The sequence below is a fragment of the Lactuca virosa genome, chromosome 7 (genome assembly GCF_052849685.1).
Source record: "Lactuca virosa cultivar CGN04683 chromosome 7, Lactuca_virosa_CGN04683_v6, whole genome shotgun sequence".
NCBI classification, from domain to species: Eukaryota; Viridiplantae; Streptophyta; class Magnoliopsida; order Asterales; family Asteraceae; genus Lactuca; species Lactuca virosa.
The window spans coordinates 73,200,193-73,223,013 of NC_136432.1; the positions used below are offsets into that span (position 1 = coordinate 73,200,193).

Sequence of the window (22,821 nt, forward strand, 5' to 3'; positions counted from 1 at the left end):
GATACATTAAACCATTCGAGATCCTTGCCCGAATCGGTCCAGTGGCATATAGGCTGCAGCTACCTGCGGAGCTCAGCAACATACACCCCGTATTCCATGTTTCAAACCTAAAGAAGTGCCTATCATACGAAACTCTGGTTATTCCATTAGAAGAAATCAAAATCAACGAGAATCTCCCTGTTCGTGGAAGAACCAGTTGAAATCATGGACAGGGAGGTGAAGCGTACTAAGCAAAGTCACATTCCAACTGTGAAGGTTCGATGGAACGCAAAGCGTGGACCGGAATTCACATGGGAACGCGAGGACCAAATGAAGCAGAAGTACCCTCACCTATTCTCGCATCTTCAAACCTAATTTTCAGAAGAATTTCGGTACGAAATTCCCTCTAATGGGGGGATGATGTCGCAACTAGCAAATTTATCTAATCTCGTGTAATCATTCAACTATTGTAAGATAAGTACTATAAGTAAACCTCACACAATGCTCTTTTGGATTCATCAATTATGTTCATCAAAGAGTCTGAAAACCCCGGGTTAAGTCCATTATGGACTAGGATTTCTTATTGGGCCTAATGGACCAATAAGCCTCCAATTTGACTATTTTGGGCTTAGGACCCTTAATAGGCTCTAATTGGACCCACTTTCATGAAACTTAACATTATGGGCCATAATGGGCTTAAAATGGATTAGTTTTGTAACATCCCAATTTTCAGGTCCAAAAATTTCTTTTTAATAACCAACACATAAAAACATTCATAAGAAAATACTGTGAAAACACATCATCTCATGAAACAATGTGTCATGTCTGAAAACCCAAGCCATAGAATAATAACATATCAGAGTACAATCCCAGAAAACTCCATGCGGAAATCATATGTGTGTGTGATGCGATGCTACGCCGCTGGCTCCTTCCCCTTTGACGAAGAGGTACCTGAAACCAAAACCGAAACCGTAAGCACAAAGCTTAGTGAGTTCCCCCATCATACCACATACCATACAATATCATCGGTATCTCTCAACCGGTAATCATCATCGGTATCTTTCAACCGGTAACCAACATCGGTATCTTTCAACCGGTAATCGTCATCGGTATCTTTCAACCGGTAACCATCATCGATATCTTTCAACCGGTAATCGTCATCGGTATCTTTCAACCGGTAACCATCATCGGTATCTTTCAACTGGTAACTGTCATCGGTATCTTTCAACCGGTAACTAGGGACTATTCCACCCCCTACCACTAGCATACAACAGCAAGGTACAATCATACAGTCAGTCATATCCGGGTACTGACCTACACCACGGCCCTAAGGGCCGCTGTCAGGGATCCTAATCCCTACTATACACGTAACATATCATGCAGATAATACTCGTGACCAAAGCACATAACCAAACCAAGATAATGATCACAAAGACAATCATCTTACAAACACTCCTCTTTGGTGGGCCGACATTGTGGCCTTAGACCCACCCCTACCGGAAGGTAACTCACATCAATGTCATGCAGTGTTTGAATTATCCTCGGCGCACAAGTCGACTCCCTTCGACTCCTCGATCCCTACACGACGACCTTCAAGTCAACACACAGCCAGTACAACCCTAAACAGGGTCAGTCCAAGTCTAGTCAAAGTCAACTTCAAGTTGACCCGACTCGCCGAGTTGGGCCGTCAACTCGCCGAGTCCATCACCCTTTACTCGCCTTATCCATGACCCGACTCGTCGAGTTGGGCCGTCAACTCGACGAGTTCCTCCCTCACATGAACATCGCATGAAACTCATCCGACTCGCCGAGTTGATGAACAACTCGTCGAGTTCACCTTCATCTGATGAACAAGTTCTGTCCTCGACTCGCCGAGTTGATGAACAACTCGTCGAGTTCATCTTCATCCTTAAGAAGATTGCCTTGGACTCGCTGAGTCTGTTCTAGCACTCGTCGAGTCCCATGAACTCCAGGTCTAAAATCACGTCCAATATATTGGGTAACTCTTCCTGTCCGATTACAACCCTTCTAACACTCAACTGGGTTCCTTTGACTCTCAACAAATATGGGGCTCAAAGCCTCGGACTCGTCGAGTCCAAGAACGGACTCGCCGAGTCAGTCATGTCCACACTCTAAATCCTTGAATTATGATGTACAACCTTTGATCAAAAGATAGATCCAAGCTTCTATAATCGATCTAGCACGTAAAGTTACAAACTTTACGTGCTTTCATGGGACTTTGAGCTCAAAAAGACATAAAACAAGCTCTTAAGATGCATGGGGCCTTTCATGGGTGCAAAAGCAGTCCCCAACTGCCTTGTGACTCATTTAATGACGTGATTCAGAAACTCTAACCCCCAACCATGTTTGCAATCATGGTTGGCCATCAAAAGTGGCTTATAAAAGCCCTAAATCTCCCCAAAAAGGGATCTAACAAATGAAAGAGCAAGGTTACAACTTTTTACCTTCAATGAACTGAAGAAGGTGCACAAACTCGGGTTCCCTTGGTCTTTACTTGCTTCCTCAAGCCTTTCTCCTTCCTTCTTAAGACCACAAGCACCAAAATCCACCAACAAGGCTTAGATTGCTTCAATAACGGCTAGGGTTTCAATGAGAGGTGTTCTGGGAGCATAAGGGACGTTGTGGCCGTCATAATATTGTTTAAATAGGGTGCAAACCCTCAGATTAGGGTTTTTGTCCAGTCAGAGTCTACTCATCGAGTCCGGGACCCGACTCGATGAGTTCATCACTTAAATCCCACGCCTCATCCCGCTTCTACTCGGCGAGTTGGTCCTTCAACTCGCCGAGTTCAAGGCCAAAAATGCAAAAATACTTAAATAAAAATACACTCCAAGAACCAGGTGCTACAAGTTTACTTTCAATGGGCCTTGTTGGGCCATAACAACTCCAATTAACCTTAATGGACCATAGAACCCATTCTTTATATACTAATGGGCCGAAAACATTCTTAAAGGGCTTCATAATTTCGAACTAAAGAAAGAAATGGGCCAAACAAATCCACCTCTTTCCTTTATTAGCCCATTTCGGTCCAAGATAAAAAAAAGGGATTGCTGGATGATTAAGGGAGGGATTGACACCTCATGATTATCCAGCATACCTCTAAGTAATATCCCTCATATATCCATGCAAAGTTCATGTATCAAGGCAAGCTCATTTTCCCCCTCCTCTTCTTATCTTCGGCCGAAGGTATCAACACCCACACACAAACATACTTCTAAACATGTTCAAATCTCTCAAGAAGAACTCTCCTTCATCCTCTAAATTTTCGAGAATTAGAGGCATTCAAGGAGACTATCATCCAAAAATCACTTCAAGTTATATACTAGTGGTAAGACCTTGCAAACATATTTTCTTTTTACACTTATTCACTCTTCTTACCACCTTAATCTCTTAATCATACTCCCTAGAACTCATCAAAATTCGAAGGACCCTTCAAGGAGCTAACTAGAGCCAAAAATCACACAACCTTCTTCCATTCTTCTTCAGAGCCGAACCAACAAACCCAAGGTGAGTTCATACCCCCTTGTTTTCAGTTTTTACTTGTTTTTAGGGGGAGAATACAAGTGTTATGTGTTGATCTATGTGTTTTTTCATGTTATATGTGATTTCCTTGGTTTGTTTTGTGAGAATTGTGTTAATATTTGTTATATCTCGAGATCTATAGCAAAAGTGTGAAAGATTCATAAACAAGAACATAATAGATGACATAATACAAAGATCTAAGAGTATTTATGGTTAAGAAGTGAAAAACAAAGCCAAAGGTTTTATAAGTGTCATTTTAGCAAAAATAACAAAGAATTGGTTAAAAGATGACAATTTCGGTTTTATAAGGGTTATATGGTATTTATTTATATAAAATCTGATTTCTATGAAAATAATACTTTTCAAGGGGTCAAAAATATAAATTTTAGCTTATTGGGCTTACAATTGGGTCTCACGGGTTTTTGGGCCCAAAAATTGCGAAAATGAAGAGTTTTGGAGTTGAAATTGTTAATTCATTAAAGTATGAGTCTAAAAACGTAAATAAACCAATTCAGGGGCTGAAAATGTCTTTTATTCCTAAGTTGGGTTAAAAATGTAAAGTTTTTGGAAATTGGGCCAAAAATGTAAATTTTACGGAATTTGGGCCAAAAGTGTAAACTTTTTATAAATAAGGGCTGGAAATGGCAAATACAATAGTTTTGGGCTGAATTTATTATTTAAATTGTGTTTGGGCCGAAAATGTTAAGAAAAATGGTTTAAAGACCAAAAATGTCAATTTTCATCAAAATGGACTAAAAGTGTCATTTTTATTAATAAAGGGGCTGAAATGGTTAAAACCAATATTTTTGGTTCAAATAGGCTAATATTTAAATTATTGGGTCAAGAATATTAAATTTATAACGCATGGTTTTTAAAATGTTTATATATATATATATATATATATATATATATATATATATATATATATATATATATATATATATATATATATATATATATATATATATATATATATATATAACCAAAGCTTCGTTTTAAATCAAACGTCAAAGTATTTTTAACATCGCGAATAAACATTTTGTATACAACAAAACCTACACTACGAACTTAAAATCGATAATCAGATAAATGATACAATGATTAGACCCAAAATCTTCTATTCGTGCTATTGGGCATTTGTGGCCCAATTCCATGATTATTGGGCCCAATATATTCAAATATGTTTATTGGGTCTTGGTGACCCAATTACATGCCCAATGGGCCTTTATCAGCTTTAACATGCTATTGGGCCTTAGTGGCCCATTTGCATTGCTAATATAGCCCTAAACATTCATCATATGCTTAATGGGCTATAACGTGTCCGTAGCATACTCGACAGCCTATAATAACATACATGATTAGTGGGCCACCGTTGTCCTCTTTCGTATCTGTTAGGCTTACTTCATATTCACGTAAACATCAATCGGGTTGTAAAACAATGTTATTCAATTTCAATGGGATTTAGTGAGAAATATCGGGTGGCACCAATAAGTGTCGGCCGTAGCCTGTAGTTATAATCAGAATCTCCTGGAGGGAGAGCGAGAGTTTGTGTATAGATCTATACGGGGGTGACTCCCCCACACCGGAGCTGTTCGCTACAGTTAGACTAGGCTAGTCTAGGGTGACAAAAATCTTGATCAAAACCGGCGTTTGGAAAAATGCCAAGATAGGCGAATTAGTCACTATTATGCATGGTTATAACGACTCACATAGAGATCCATTACCATCTAAGTATTCATGGGAAATCATATTCATACACTGTGGCCATACAAAGTGATTCACACGATAATACAAAACTATCATACTATCTAAATTGGAAAACATCGGGTTTTCCGGGAAACGACGTCATTCATTTCTACATACATCAACTTTAATACAAGGAACAATTATGAAAGTCATCCACTTCTATACAATTTGAAATCACATACATATACACATATTGGATCACCACATCATGTCGTAATTAGTTTTATTACAGAAAATATCGGATTTTCTGGGTTTTACAAATAATACAAACCTTTATATCAATCATGCTTATAAACTCACCAACATTATAAATGTTGACCGTTTTCAAAATAACTTGTATTCTCAGGTAACCGTTAGAATGAAGAATCATCAAGTGTGTGTTATCGAAATTTCTTTTGTGTAATGTCAATCATCAAACAATTTATGTTTTGGATTATGTAATGTAAAACAATGTACTTGATGTGAACAATGTCAGTTGTAATATATTGATGCATGGTGATGTTTATGTTATGTTTCATGTATAATCATTGTGATGATATTACAATTTAAGTCACACGAGCTCTCAGACGTTTCCGCCGTCTGGTTCGGGGGTGTGACAGTAGGCGAGATTAGGGTTTTCTGAGCTCAAGAGGGACGGTAAGGGAGGCTGAGGGAGGCTAATGACCCTTTAAATAGGGTGCAAAACCCTGGAAATTTGGGTTTCATTTTCCAGCTCCTACTCGTCGAGTTGGGGTCCTCCAACTCGTCGAGTAGACCCCTTAAATTCACGCGGCCTGAATCGTTTCTACACGACGAGTTGGGGGCATCCAACTCGTCGAGTAGGTATAAGTATATGACTATAAGCTTTAAATTTCTGTATCTGGGAGTCGGGGTGTTACACTTGTGGTACTCATAATACTTCCCTTTCTCTTTGTCCACCTTTGGTGGCGTTTTCTCAACAACATGTACTTCGGCCCGGTGGCTCCGAGGCTCGTCTTTGCCAAACGGACGAAATCTGCGGAATGGGTGTCGCGAGTGTCGGTTGTGCTTGTCATGGCATTCGTCATGACGTTCTTAGTGGTTGGGGATTGAGTGGTTGTTTGCTTATTCTTGCTTGATGTACGTGTTTGCAACGACCTTTATGTTGGCTTCTTTCCTTTCTTCACCGTCTATCTATCTGAGGTATTTTTCGACTCTGTATTTGAGCTCGTCTCTCGACTGTGGTACCGTCCTTTGCATCTTCTTTGACAAGGGTCCAGTGAGTATACGTTGGGCGAAGTCACCAGTTACGAGGAACTCTTCATGACCCGAGACGTTGAGCGTCGCCATAGTGAATCTATCGTAATACGCCCGTATTGACTCTCCTTCTCTTTGCTTGCATGCCATTATTAATTTCGCATCCCCCTTCCCCTTCCTTAGCTGCATGAAATTATTGAGGAAAATGTATCGTAACTGCTCGAAACTCGAGATACTGCTCAGTCGCAGTGCCTTGAACCATTTTTTTGGTGTTTCTTGATAACATAATAGGGAAATATGTGCAAATGAACCGCTTGTCCATCCTCAGAGATGTCATCATCCACTCACAGATTTCGATATGCTCGTCGGGGTCGGTTGTACCGTTATACTTGGGGATGTTCGGTATCATTGCCGAGTTCGGGATCTCATACTACAAGAGCTCCTGGCAAAAAGAAGAGTTGGTGCTTGTCACCGGGGTTTCCATGCGTGGATGCGGAAAACCACCGTATATCATAAATTGTTGAGCGTAATACGGGTTCCCATACGCATGGTTGTACATCGCTTCTTGTGAGATGTATGGTTGATGCTGGAAGCTCGATTGCGTCTTTTGATGTAGTTGTGAGCTTGGTTTCGACTGCTGGAGCATGTTTGGGTTTGACCCCTGAGGCTATTGAGCATAGGTATTGGGTTGCTGCAACGATGACAAATGGGGGTTAGATTCTTGCGACGGCAGTGTTTAGGGGATGGATCTATGTGACTGCTGGAAATAGGGGTTGAACATTGGAGGTTGTTGAGAGAAAAGCGGAATGTGTGACATTCCTGCAACTGGAGAGAACTGATAGCTTGACATTGGGTATTGTGTGGAGGAGAGTATGGTACCTGGGGACCAAGTGTTCATCCCCGCATGTTGCAGTAGCGATTGCGGCTGAGGGACCACCGGTTGCGATTGCTGAGTTGACAGTTGTGACTGTTGGGTCAGTAGTTGCGATTGTTGAGTCGCTGTCGACTGAGGTGTTGCGTTTGTGGTTGCAACCGACTGCTCTGTTGTGACGGGTGACGGTCGCCATATGGTGGTTGTCGAGGCAAATAAAATTAAAAACCCTAAATCTTGTACACTAAAATAGTGTATAGTGGTAAAGGGATCGTATCCACGGAGATCGGTTCAATTTTATAACTCTATGAAAATCTCTCTGCAAAAATACTTGTAAAATGACAATAAAAATAAAAATGGGGGGTTTTGTTCTTTTGAAATACTTGAAATAAAACTAGAGTTAAACTAAGATTTAAATAGACAATTTAACAAAAACAAACGTTTGATGTAAAATTAATAAGAGAAAGATGGTTGACTTAAGGTTTCCTCACTTGAATATTTGATGAACATATCATTAGAATCCAATGTTGCTATACTTATTTTAAATCTTTAATTTGGCTATAGTAATCCAAGAAGCTTGAGATTACCTATACTTTTCTTAATTGTCAAAATAGTTAGAAAAACTCATAACAATTTCCTTAGTCAAAGTCATAATTTCCATTAAGCATGTAATTAGTGAAAGTCAACTAGCATTAAGAACCAAAACGTCACCATATCCAAGAGGAGTCAAATGCTTTCACTTCCATGTTGGAGAAAATGTTTTTATGATTGTGTGAAGCAAAACCAACACAAGAACCACTTGTTGCTTGCTAATTTGAAGATCCTTTACTTAATCAAGAAATTAGCCAACTAATCACTACAAATACATTTAAACTCATGAATAAAAACATACAAGTAGTAATAAGATGTTAAAATACAAAACATTCTCATAAAGATTCACGAACAAGTTCATGGAGTCTTCAACATTCAACAAACATTCAAATGATTTCACCAAATTCAACCAAGATTAGTTTAGTATAGCATGGCTAAACTCAAGAAAACAAAATAAAGGTTAAAAGTACCCAACATGTAGCAAGAATCAAGAGTAAAATATGATGTTTTTGATGTTCTTCAAGTGCTCCAAAAGCTCCCAAAACTCCAGAGAAATCACCAATTTTCGGATGTGCAAAAGTCCCAAAAGAATCCCACCAAACTTCCTCAAATAGAAGCCAAAAGTAAAATCACGATAATACCCCTGCAGGAACTCACGCGTGCCGCATGGTATTCTTCTGCGGGCCGCATGAACCGACTGAGAATGGGCCATTTCCATTTGTTGGGCTTGCACTGCTTTAGCCCACTGATCCAATTCTTCTTCATTAGATTGTAGCCCACAAATCTTCAAGTTTTCTTCAATTTGAGCCCAATTTGTCTTTTCCAAATCCTCCAAAGCCCGAATACTCGATCGAACAATCAATTCCGCATTTTTAAATGTTGTTTTCCGTCTTCTTTTAGGATCAAACCCATATTGATTTCCAATAAAATGCCTCCAAACTAGTCCATTTCTTCTTTTGATCTTCTCAAGCCCATGATTATTCATTGTCCTCAACGCTCATTTGATTCCCGCAATCTCGAAGATCTCCGCTCCATGTTAGTCTTCTAAAAATTTGCAATCATACTCAAAGACTAGAAAGAACCCAATTAAAGATAAAAAATAACAAAAAGAAGAAATATGCATAAAGACTAACTAAAATGAGATGATTTATGCTAAAATAATCAATTTCACATTCCTTTTGGTTGATTTGGTGTCAGCTATTGCAATGGTGGTGACCGAAGAAGATGCAACTGATGTAGTGAATGTGACATATGACCCATATGCTTGCTATAGTTATATATTTCAAGTTTTCCTAGATTAAATTCCTATTTAGTTGAGGTTATATTGTCTTAATTTGTTGTCTAATAATCCAATCTGATTAGACCAAACCAAACTTATTTCTTAAAAATTGATTTTCGTTTAATCTGGATAACTGAATAAGCATTCTGCCATCAATTTGCAATTTTTTTCATCTTAGTTTTTTTTCCTTGCAAATTCCATTTGAGTAATTAGTTTCAATTCCATATGGAGGAAGCATTATAAGCAGGTTTGGTAATCTGATTTCATCTTATCAATGATGCAACAACACAATAATATGTTTCTAATTCTATCTTATCAAGGAGGGATTATCACATGAGGAAGCAATATATGAATATCAACATTGGTTCAAAGATCTGGTAGCCAAGACGAAACCAAAAACATAAAAAATTACAAGGTTTGAAAATCCGATCTAATGTTAGTGGGAATGGGTCGATATGGGCACATTACATCACTCTTCTTTTGGAACTTTCAATGTTGGTGACTTTCATCGCAAATTATCCCAAACCTCTTCTTAAAATAATCACTTTCACCTTCCCTTTGGTGGATTTGGTGTCTGATATTGCAATAGTGGTGACCGAAGAAGATAGATCTAATGTAGCTAGAGTGGTGTTTGATCCCGATGCTTCTTATTGTTATCTATTGCATGTGTAGAATGTGAATGAGTTTTTGCAGAAGAAGGTGAATAAGTATTTGTCGAAGAAGATGAAAGGGAGGTATTGTGATTGTTTAGTGAAGAAGAACGAAAAGGAAAAAAAGAGTGGAAGTCATATCGCCGTTAAATTGAAAAATGGATGACGTTGGGTTTATTAATTAGTTAATATTAGTAATATCAATATCAATAACTAATAAATATATAAATAGTTGAGGGCAAAATGGTCGTTTTACCAACTTAACGGACCATAACACACATAAATTAATTCTATCAACCTAAACCACAACCAAACTCTTTTAAAAGCATCATATTTACAAGTTGAAATTTTTTTGGACTCCACCAAAATAACTCAAACAACAAGACCAATTTTGCAGTTTACTAGTTTTTTCCCCTAGATTACGTGCAATATTGGGCTAAGCCGGGTTGAAGTTCTTAAAAGTCGGGTCGGTAACGCTAATAACTTAAACATACAAGAACCAACATGCAAATAAAATATATATTTTCATCATTTAATTTTTTTACGGTCCAATTAGGATGTTTGATTGTCTCTCTCTATTTTTGTATAAGCTTTATCTACAACTAAATTTAATCCAAATATATATTAAAAAAAGTTAGTTTTTCTATATTAAACCCTCACAATCCATTTAAACCTAATTTCTTTCATCTATTATATTTATTTATATTTATATATGTTCAATTGTATTTTATTATATTACTATATTTTATGTTCGTTTATGTTCATATATGTTTAATTGTATTTGTTTATCTTTTTTCGTTTACGTTCGTTTGTTTATATTCGTTTAGCATGTTCACGAATATAAACAAGCAAACATGAACAAGGTAATTTGTTAAACAAATAAACACGAACAAAAAAACTCGTTCTTTTATTTCTTCATGTTTGTTCGTTTGTTCGGCTAACTTAAACGAATGAACATAAACAAACCCTCGTTCGTGTTCGTTCGGTTCGTTTACAACCCTACCTGTTAACAATTCAATCTAAACCAACTTTTTATTATAGATTATTATTATATGTAATAACTTTTTATTATTTTCTTTTCCTGAAAAGTACCAAACTCTTTTAGCAGCCAAGGCCAAGCTCTTAGTCTAAAAATACTAAAGCCTAGGGGTGGCAATCATGTTCGGTTCGGGTTCGGTCTGGCAGACCAAAATACGTCAACCTATGCATGACCCACATAATTATTCTTGTCATGGGTTAGCTGGTTATTGGTTGGCGGGTTGTATACATAAAGGACACGACTCGTCTAACCTGTTTATATATAAAAGTTCGCAGGTTTGTGGGTCTAATTCGTGTTGGTGGGTTGACTCGTGAACACAAATATTATTTGCATAATATTGAAGATTAATTTGATTCAAAGCACACAACATGCGGAAACTGATAAACTCTAGTCACATAACATAAATCTAATATATCATACAGTGAATCTTCCCATATGGAGGTCTTAGGTTCAAATCTTCTCAAATTTCAGGGTGGCCAAAAGGAGGTTATGCAACAACGTTTGCAAATGTAAGGCAAAATGTATTCGTGTCTTCACCAAATGGTGAACCACCTCCGAGGGAGCATGCTTTAAAACGGTAATATCCTTTAAAAATAAATAAAAAAAAAAAATTAAATTGGTTGGTGGGGGTTATTGGTTGGCGCGTTGTATACATAAAGGACACGACTCGTCTAGCCTGTTTATATATAAAAGTTCGCAGGTTTGTGGGTCTAATTCGTGTTGGTGGGTTGACTCGTGTACACAAATATTATTTGCATAATATTGAAGATTAATTTGATTCAGAGCACACAACATGCAGAAGCTGATAAACATAGTCACATAACATAAATCTAATATATCATACAGTGAATCTTCCCATATGGAGGTATTAGGTTCAAATCTTCTCAAATTTCAGGGTGACCAAAAGGATGTTATGCAACAACGTTTGCAAATGTAAGGCAAAATGTATTCGTGTCTTCACCAAATGGTGAACCACCTTCGAGGGAGCATACTTTAAAACGGTAATATCCTTTAAAAATAAATAAAATAAAAAAATTAAATTGGTTGGTGGGGGTTGACCCACAGACTAAATAACTAATTTGAACACGACCCGTTTATTTGGCGGGTTGACGGGTCAGAAATCTCAACCCAAACCCATTTTTTGTGTCGGGTTCTTGTCGCGTTGAGAATTGCTAACATGTTGATATATTTTAGTGGAGGGACACAAAATCAGTTTTGAATTACTCTGGATCAATTTTTAACCGATTCGAATTTAGGGTAAAGTGAAAAATGATTTTCCTCAAAATCAGTTCGGTTCGTGACATATTTTGGGATAAAAAAATATAAACATGCATAAACAGGTTGCATCTAGTTTAATTTAATTTTCAACTTTTTTTTCAAGTTTTCGTCATTTAAATTCCTACGTGGTATAGGCTACGTGGTCCTAATCTGGTCGGACCAGCCAAACTTATTTCTAACACACATGATTTAACTCTAACAATCTAAACCACAACCAAACTCTATCAAACTCTCTATATTTACAAGTTGAAAACTTTTTAGACTCCACAAAAAAAACATGATCAATTTTGTAGTTTACTCGGTTTCCTGGGTTACGTGCATTATTAGGATAAACCACACCGGATTTTCTTAAAAATTAAATTGCTAATGATAATAGCTAATAACATAAACATAAGGGAAGTGATTTGTACACAACAATTTATGTTTTATGGAATTGTACAATACAACACTTTAATGCACAAATTGTTGTGTATGGAAAAATTTTGTTGTGTACGAATCAATTAAAGTGACATATATTTTCATAAACACCATGCAAATGACATATATTTCATCATCTAATTTTTCCCCGTCCAATTAAGATACTCGATTGTTTTGTTTCTATTTTTACAATTTTTTATCGATAATCAAATTCAATCAAACGATATATCAAAAAAACTAGTTTTTCTATCTTTCAACCATACTATCCCATTAAATCTAATTTTTACATCCACTAACGATACAATTTATACCAATTTTTTATTATAAAATATTATTATAAATAATGAGTTTTTATTATTTTAAGATAATAAAAAAATATAAACACTTTTAATATAAACAGTGAACAAAAATATTTTCTATAATTATTGTTATTTTTTATTTATGATTATAAAAAATAAAAAATATTTTAATCGATAATAGTCAAATAAAGAAAAAAAAGTTATAAAATTTGATGTGTTTTATTTTTTTATTAATTAAAAATAAAGGCTATGTTATGTTAATTAAAATTTCATTATAAAAAATAAAAAACTAGGCCATGTTAGTACACCATCTTAATAAGAAAAAACGATCAGACTGAATGAGATGTAAAATGTATCTGAACCAAAAAAAAAAAAAACAAACACGCTTCCAAAATTGCCCTAACCTAATCGACGCCTCTTCTCTCTCAAACCTCCGACGCTCCACTCTTCCATATCGGCTCTCCACCTTCGCATCTCCGGCGCCACCCTCCAACACCTCCCGCGCCACCGTCGCACAGCAGATTTCTCTTCAGGTATATGCCGTTCTTCTGTTTTCCTTTTTTCTCTCCTCAAATACACTGAATTCGCCGATTTCTGGCTGAAATCTGGCTATTGTTTGCTGATTTTTGCTGAAATATCCTGCTTTTTGCTGAAATTATTTGATGGAATTATGTCTGATATAAAATTTATGAAATTATGTTCTGATGCAAAATTTTGCTGAGTCGAGTTATGTTCTTTAGTACTTGTTTTTGCTGAGTCGAATTATGTTCTGATGCAAAAGTTCTGAAATTATCCTCCACATATGATGAAATTATTTGTTGATTTTGCTGAAAAGTTTATGAAGTTCGAATTGTATGATTCCCTGGCTGGATTGAGTATGCTATTGAATATACTATTGAATGCTGGATATCTTTACTCTCTATCGGTTCCTTTTCAAGTAACATACCTATATAGGTTTGACTCCATTTAGAATGAAATTAGAGTTTCACAGTTATTGTTTTGTATATATGTATTTCAAAGCAAAAATCTCCTCATTTATTTGCAAGATACCTAAATATCATACTAGCAATGATCAGGATTCATGTATATTATGTGCATTCATACTGAATGTGTGTTTTTTCCTTTAAAGCAGCAACATTTTTTCATTCACATGTTCAAGAACAGATCTGATTGTATACATTATTTCATCAATTTCTATCCAAAATTGTAACTATTTCACTTTTACATTCTAATTTTCTGCAAATTATACATTATATCCACTTCACATGCTTACTAAAAGGATTGTATTATATGCATCTGAAGAAAATAGTTCAAAAGGTTAAAATGATCATTTTTATTATTCAGCTTAACTATTCAAATGTCTAACCAAACACTATGTTTTTATTCGGATGCAGATTTTCCAGAGCCTCTTTGCCATTCATATGTATGAATAATTCAGATCACACCAAACAACCCCTATCTTTACACATTCATCTGTATTTGAATTCCCGTTGTATTATATCTGTTTCATCTGGAGATGGTGTCTCAAACAAAGAAGGAACCGAGTTTGAAAAAACTCGAATATCTGTCACTGGTATCCAAGGTTTGTACAGAGCTTGAATCTCACTTAGGGTTTGGAGATAAAGTGTTGGCTGAATTCATCACTGAGATAGGCAGGAAATGCGAAACTGTTGATGAATTCGATGCTAAATTGAAGGAAAATGGGGCTGAGATGCCTGATTACTTTGTTCACACTTTGTTGAAGATCATTCACGCGATTTTGCCTCCAAAACTGAAGTCTAAATCTGATAGCAAGAAAGATGATAATGTACCAAAGTCGAGTTTTCCAGCTTTGAATATTGGGGATACTAAGGATAGGGTCAAGGAGTTGGAAAGAGAGATTGAGATGGAAGCCAGAGAGAGGACTCAACAAGATGGTGGGAGAGATTCTAGAGATAGAGATAGAGATAGAGGAAGGGATAGGGATAAGGATAGGAGAGATAGACACAGGGGAAGGGAGAATGATGACAGATATGACAGAAGAAGAGGAGGAGAAGAAGATGATAGGGGTAGTCACAGGGGTAGAGACAAACATAGAGAAGATGACAGAGGTAGAGAAAGACACAGGGAAGAAGATGAAGAAGAGGAAAACAGAAGAGAGAGGAAGAGTTATGGGAGACAATCAGATGAACCAGAATTATACCATGTCTACAAAGGTAGAGTCTCTAGGGTAATGGACAGTGGTTGCTTTGTTCAGCTGCATGAAATCAAGGGAAAAGAAGGTCTAGTTCATGTCTCACAAATGGCTACAAGGAGAATTCCTAATGCAAAAGATGTAGTCAAAAGAGATCAAGAAGTATTTGTCAAAGTAATCTCAATTTCAGGTCAAAAGCTTTCTCTTTCCATGAGAGATGTGGATCAGAACACAGGTAAAGATCTGCTACCTTTGAAGAAAACCAAAGATGATGAATCTTCAAGGACAAATCCGTCAAATCTCTCAACCAATTCCATCCCTACAACAAGAACAGGACTTTCAGGAATCAGAATCACAGAAGAAGATGTTGCTGTACCTTCACGCAGACCTTTGAAAAGAATGAGTTCTCCAGAAAGATGGGAAGCGAAGCAATTGATAGCTTCAGGGGTGTTAAGTGTAAAAGAGTACCCAATGTATGATGAAGAAACAGATGGAATGCTTTATCAAGAAGAAGGAGCTGAAGAAGAACTTGAAGTTGAATTAAACGAAGATGAACCTGCTTTTTTACAAGGGCAAAGCCGATACTCCATGGACATGTCACCTGTGAAAATCTTTAAAAATCCAGAAGGTTCTTTAAGCCGAGCAGCAGCTTTACAATCTGCTCTTATAAAAGAAAGAAGAGAAGTAAGAGAACAACAACAAAGAACAATGCTTGATTCCATTCCAAAAGATCTCAATCGTCCATGGGAAGACCCAATGCCAGAGACAGGTGAACGCCATTTAGCTCAAGAACTCAGAGGGGTAGGATTGTCCGCATACGACATGCCCGAATGGAAAAAGGATGCTTTCGGTAAAGCGTTGACTTTCGGTCAAAGGTCAAAACTTTCTCTTCAAGAACAAAGACAAAGTTTACCGATTTACAAATTGAAGAAGGAATTGGTTCAAGCAGTACATGACAACCAGGTGTTGGTGGTGATTGGAGAAACCGGGTCCGGGAAGACAACTCAGGTGACTCAGTATTTAGCAGAAGCCGGTTACACCACCAGGGGTAAAATCGGGTGTACACAACCCCGTAGAGTTGCAGCCATGTCTGTTGCTAAAAGAGTTGCAGAAGAATTTGGGTGTCGATTGGGTGAAGAAGTCGGATACGCAATCCGTTTTGAAGATTGCACAGGTCCAGAAACAGTTATCAAATACATGACGGATGGAATGCTTCTAAGAGAAATCCTAATCGATGAAAACTTATCTCAGTATTCAGTCATCATGCTCGATGAAGCACACGAGAGAACAATCCATACAGACGTTCTTTTCGGCTTACTAAAACAACTTATCAGAAGAAGACCCGATCTTAGATTAATTGTCACTTCAGCAACATTAGATGCTGAAAAATTCTCCGGGTATTTCTTCTCTTGTAATATTTTTACAATTCCCGGAAGAACATTTCCCGTTGAAATCCTCTACACGAAACAACCGGAATCCGATTACCTCGATGCAGCTCTCATCACAGTCATGCAAATCCACTTGACAGAACCCGAGGGGGACATTTTGGTCTTTTTAACAGGTCAAGAAGAAATCGACCATGCGTGTCAGTGTCTGTATGAGAGAATGAAAGGGTTAGGTAAAAACGTCCCCGAGTTAATTATTTTACCGGTTTACAGTGCGCTTCCGAGTGAAATGCAATCGAGAATTTTCGACCCGGCCCCACCGGGGAAACGGAAGGTGGTTGTAGCAACGAATATTGCGGAAGCTTCTTTGACTATTGACGGGATATTTTACGTTATTGACCCTGGTTTTGCGAAACAGAACGTTTATAACCCGAAACAAGGGCTTGATTCGCTTGTGATTACTCCAATTTCGCAAGCATCCGCGAAGCAGCGGGCGGGTCGGGCGGGTCGTACGGGTCCCGGGAAATGTTACCGGCTTTACACAGAAAGCGCGTTCAATAACGAAATGTCTCCCACTTCGATTCCAGAAATTCAACGGATTAATCTCGGGTTGACTACTTTGACTTTAAAAGCAATGGGGATTAATGATCTTTTATCTTTTGATTTCATGGATCCGCCTTCTCCTCAAGCTTTGATTTCTGCCATGGAACAGTTGTATAGTCTTGGAGCTTTGGATGAAGAAGGGCTTTTGACTAAATTGGGTAGAAAAATGGCGGAGTTTCCTCTTGAACCTCCTTTGTCAAAGATGCTTCTTGCGAGTGTTGACTTGGGGTGTAGTGATGAGATTTTGACTATTATTGCTATGATTCAAACTGGGAATATTTTTTATAGACCTAGAGAGAAGCAAGCTCAAGCTGATCAAAAAAGAGCAAAGTTTTTTCAACCCGAAGGTGATCATCTTACTCTGTTGGCAGTTTATGAAGCTTGGAAAGCTAAGAATTTTTCTGGGCCTTGGTGTTTTGAGAACTTTGTTCAGTCACGTTCGTTGAGAAGGGCACAAGATGTTAGGAAACAGCTTCTTTCTATAATGGACAAGTATGTTCTCTTTCTTACTTAATCTGGATTGCTATATTATGTTTATGTTGTTACCTTTTTTTAAGTTTACTAAATTGCCTTTTTTGGTGATTTAGGTACAAGCTGGATGTTGTGACTGCTGGGAAGAATTTTACAAAGATAAGGAAGGCGATAACAGCTGGGTTCTTTTTTCATGCTGCAAGGAAGGATCCACAAGAAGGGTATAGAACAATAGTTGAGAATCAACCGGTTTATATACACCCAAGTAGTGCTCTGTTTCAAAGGCAACCAGATTGGGTGATTTACCATGAGTTAGTTATGACAACAAAAGAGTACATGCGTGAAGTTACTGTGGTTGATCCGAAATGGCTGGTTGAGTTAGCTCCTAGGTTCTTTAAGGTTTCTGATCCTACTAAAATGAGCAAACGCAAACGCCAAGAACGAATTGAACCCCTTTATGATCGATACCATGAGCCAAATTCATGGAGGCTCAGTAAAAGGCGTGCTTAATCAGTTAATCTTAATCAATCAATGTTTATGGTACACGTGGAAATGATGGAATTGTTTTTTTGCTGTTTCTATTTCTATTGTTGTGTCATGAGCTGTCTTTTTTTTCACTTTACACATTTTGTTATTTTAATGTTTTTGTTTTTATGAAGCAACTTTGTTTGTAAATTATACCGTTTTCCACAACTTCCATCTTCCATTGGTTGTAGGAAACAATGTGGTTTGTGGGTTGCTTTTGAAACAGGTACTGGATACATCTGAAAGCATTCACTAGTACTTTTAAAATTCTTAAGTATACATTTCAAAGTCACAAATCTTGCTTTTTGGTTTAATATATTGTTAAGTTAATTGCTATTCTGGGTAGAAAACAGTTGATTGCATTGCATATAATGGTAAAAAAAGGCAAGTATGTTGCTATTTGATGCAATTCACCCGTTTTAATTGTATTTCTAATAATCATTAACAGAAACCAAGTTTATCATTAAAATGAAGCATACCCCTTGATGAAAAAGAAGATTCACATTTTAAGATCTCGAGAATATTTGTGTGTGGTATTCTCCTGCAAAATAAAGAAACTCTTCAATACACGTGTCTAAAATTATTTTCAGCTTTGAATTTTTCATCAACTTACCCAACTATGAATTGTTTTTTCTTGTCACAGCTTAATGAAACAAGCTTGGCACCAACATTACTGCTTTTAACATTTTTCTAATTCCAATTTTTTTTTTCTAAAATATAAACATGCATCCACCCTCATGCCACCTCTCCCCTGCCCACCCACTCCCAAGCCCCAACACCCCCACCCCCACAAACACACACTCACCGACCCATCACTTCCACCATCGCCATCATCACCACCACATCACAACCACCGCCACCACAACCACCGTTTTCTAAAAATGAAAAGCCGGCACAAAACATACACATCTAAACATGTTCGTTAATTTTCTAAAACAAAAAAAAAAAATGAATAAGTTTTAACTAAACGTGTTTTTTAAATTTTCTAATGAAAAATGAAAATGAAAACTTATTTCATTTTTCTGAAAAAGGAAAATGGAAAACGAAAACTGTTTTTCCGTAACTAAACGCAACCTAAAGGCTTACCCATAATTTTTTGTACGATTTTAACATACGAACCTCTGACAATCCTTCCTGTAGTTCAAGCATAAGGTAGAGCGGGTGAGTTCACTAAACATGTCGGGTCAATTTAATTTAAGCAACATGATAATCATAAAACTTGTCAAAAAAAAAAAGGTGCAATTGACATTTCTACATTAATCATAAATAAAAGTATCAACAATACATTGAACTTATTAGAGTTTAATGGATTTACAGATCATCAATTTACTTTTTATATAATTCTACATTAATTTTTACTACAATACATTGAACTCTACAAAGTTCAATAAAATATACTTTTAATAATTAAAATGTTTTTTTTTCCATTGAAGAGTTCAATAGGCATTGAACACCAAATCTATCATATACCAACATGACATCCTACAATGTAGAGTTTAATCCCTTGAATGTCAATTAGCCATGTCACATCATTCAACTCTCCCATTAAACTATGCATTGTGGATCCTCTAAATTAAATCATACCTAGTTGTTGCTTATCAATATCAACATCCAAATACTTTGTGGGTAATTTCATGCACCTCTTCCACTTTATATGCCTCCTAAACAAAAATAACCATGAAAAAACAACAACAAAATCATTCATTGCAGAACTTTTTAAATATGTTGATTAAATATAGGAATAGATAAATGATTTTACATTTATTTTTCTTACAAAAATTTATAGGGTTCTCCTAATATGATATCTTGATTGTAAATAGCCAAAATCATCACAATCAGTTATAAGTTTAAATGGTCCATCCAAAGGCTAAGAAATGGCATGCCATATAAATGACTTATTGGTGTCATATATAGATATAATGCATAATGTATAAAGTATAAACCAAAGATATTATGGCTAATAGCATATAGGTATCATGCGTGTTGAAAATGTGCCCCTTAGGCCAACCGGTTGATGGTTAAAGTCCTATGGAAAAATATATAGATCTATAAATAGGATTAGTGGGTGCGACAAACTATTGTTTTAAAAAGATAAAAAAAAAGCATAATTCATAATGCATAGTTCATTATTTAGGGTTAACGTCATAAAATGACTTTCAATAATCATCAATTTTCCCATTAGTCACTCATTTTTTAATTGTATTTAATAGTACAACAAACTATTTTACCACTACTACACAATGGACCTTCACCCACGAAAATTACCCACGGACAAAATCCGTGGGTAATTACCCACACATTTGCCACAGATTTTCCACGACTTAAAAAACCCTAATTTACAAAGTATTTCTCACAGATTACACATAGATTACCCACAGAAAGAAATCTGTGGAAAATCCGTGGGAACAATATCGCCATCACCCACGGCTTACCCACAGATTTTGAAAAATGAAGAAACACTTCTGGTCTGTGGGTAAAGCGTGAGTGATTTTCCACAGATTACCCACATAAAAACATTGTTTTTTTCATTTTCATCCCTTAAACGTTGTTTTTTAGTTCCATATTTCTATCGTTTTACTAAATCAATGCATTTTTTTGTTTCATCAACTTATTATACTCATCCATGTACATATATATGTGAATAATAAGTTGAAAAATAAATGATACATTAGTTTATAAAGTATGTATGCATATATGTGTATAATAAGTTGATAAAACAAAGAAATACATTGATCTATTAAACATTATAAATGATAAAACAAAGACAATAACATTAAATGGTCAAAAATGGAAAAAATATTTATTGCTGTGGGAAAGATGTGGGTAATTATCCACAGATTACCCACATACCATAATCGTTTTTTTTTTATTTTTCGACCCTCAAACGTTGTATTTTTCATTCCATGCTTAACATAACTTAATAAATCATTGTATTTCTTTGTTTTTTCAATTTATTAGATACATATCATACACATGAATGTATGAGTTTACTAAGTTGATGAAAAAATGGAGTATACTGAAATATTAAGTATGTACGCATGTATAAAAGTATTTATGTATGTTTAATTTTATTTGTGAAATAAGTTGAACAAACAAGTCAATACATCAATTGATTATGTTTTGTAGAAGATTGGACGAATATAACAACATTTAATGGTCAAAAATTGAAAAAAAGATTCTGGTTCGTGGATAATCCGTGAGTGATTTGTCACGGATTACCCACAAAACAAAATCGTTTTTCCATTTTCGATCATTCAACGTTGTTTTTTCGTTTCATATTTATATCAACTTACTAAATCAACGCATTTATTTGTTTCATCAACTTCTTATACCCATACCCGTACATATGTATGTGAATAATAAGTTGATAAAACAAAAGATACATTTATGTATTAAGTATGTATGCATGTATGTTTGTAATATGGTGATAAAACAAAGAAATACATCGATTTATTATACATTATAAAGGATAAAAACAAAGACAAAAACGTTAAAAAGGTGGAATTCGATCACGCATAGGCGATGCAGAACTTCACAAGGCTCACACCTATATCCTCTTAAATCGTCGAGAAGTTTACCCTTACATCCACATGTTCGACAATTGGGTGCTTGAGCATTATCCGAGTGAGCCTCTTGAGAGTCTTAGAGATCGTCTCTTTGCCGACCGGTTCCAACATCATGTAAGTTAAACGGATTAAATCATACCGATTAATATTATTTAAACATTAGCCAACACCATTAATATGTATTCCTCGATGTAGGTAATGATTGATTCAGATGATAGTACTAAACATTTGGAAGTTCTAGCAATGAGACCAATGCAATATGCTCAATCGCACAAAGGGTACTTTGTGAATGGATATAAGTTTCACACACGTAGCCATGGTGATGGACGTGTGACAAATAACTGTGGAGTATGTGTGAGGGGGACGACTTATAACCAACCAGAGTGCGACTACTACATATTTTTGGATGAGGTACTAGAGCTTGATTATCGTGGCAGTGGGCATTGTGTTGTTGTATTATTCAAATGTACTTGGTTTGATAATGTCCGCGGAATAAGAGTTAACAAACATAAGTTGGTTGATATAAAACCTACCTCTCGAATTCAAACCGACAATCCATTTGTCTTGGCATCACAAGTGGAACAAGTGTATTATACACCATACCCCTCTATGAAATAGAATTTAAAGTTATGGTGGGCTGTTGTCAAGACGAAACCAAGAGGAATGTATGAAATCGCCCAATCTGTACCTGAAGTCGCGGACGATGAAGACATGGAAGGAGAACAGTTCTTTCAAACTGATGAACGGTTTGATTATTCAAATGAAGTAAGTAATAATGAACCTATGTCCCTAGTCAGAGGTGAAGAATTCATAGAAGTTAACGACCCCAATACAAATAAAGAAATGAATGGTGATGAAGAAGAAGAATATCAAGAGTTTGAAGATACAGAAGATGAGGAAGACGACCTTGATTTATCTGACCACTCTTCTGATGATTAGGGTATTTTTTGTTGTCATACACTTTAAACTATTTGCAATCTATCATATGGTTTGTCCACTTTAAATTAATGTCATTATATTATTTCCATTATAGAGTATGTTCACTTAAAATTGTTATCCACTTTAAATTATTTTATGAACCACAATTATTTTGTTAAATACATGTAGGTATATGGGTCGTTCGGAGTATCGTGGAGATTCTCGTCGAGGGAGAGGCAGTAACAGAGGGAGAGGAAGTGACAGAGGGAGAGG

The 22,821-nt window shown here is 36.3% G+C and overlaps 1 protein-coding gene across 1 annotated transcript; it reads left to right on the forward strand.

The window, feature by feature from the left end:
- Window positions 1–13,251: 13,251 nt before the first annotated feature.
- On the forward strand, window positions 13,252–18,352 carry LOC145125800 (ATP-dependent RNA helicase). The gene is made up of 3 exons (XM_079061213.1): window positions 13,252–13,440; window positions 14,302–17,560; window positions 17,656–18,352. Exons 2-3 carry the CDS (start codon window positions 14,424–14,426, stop codon window positions 18,047–18,049), a joined length of 3,531 nt encoding a protein of 1,176 aa, XP_078917339.1. The 5' UTR covers window positions 13,252–13,440; window positions 14,302–14,423; the 3' UTR covers window positions 18,050–18,352.
- The last annotated feature ends 4,469 nt before the right edge of the window (window positions 18,353–22,821 follow it).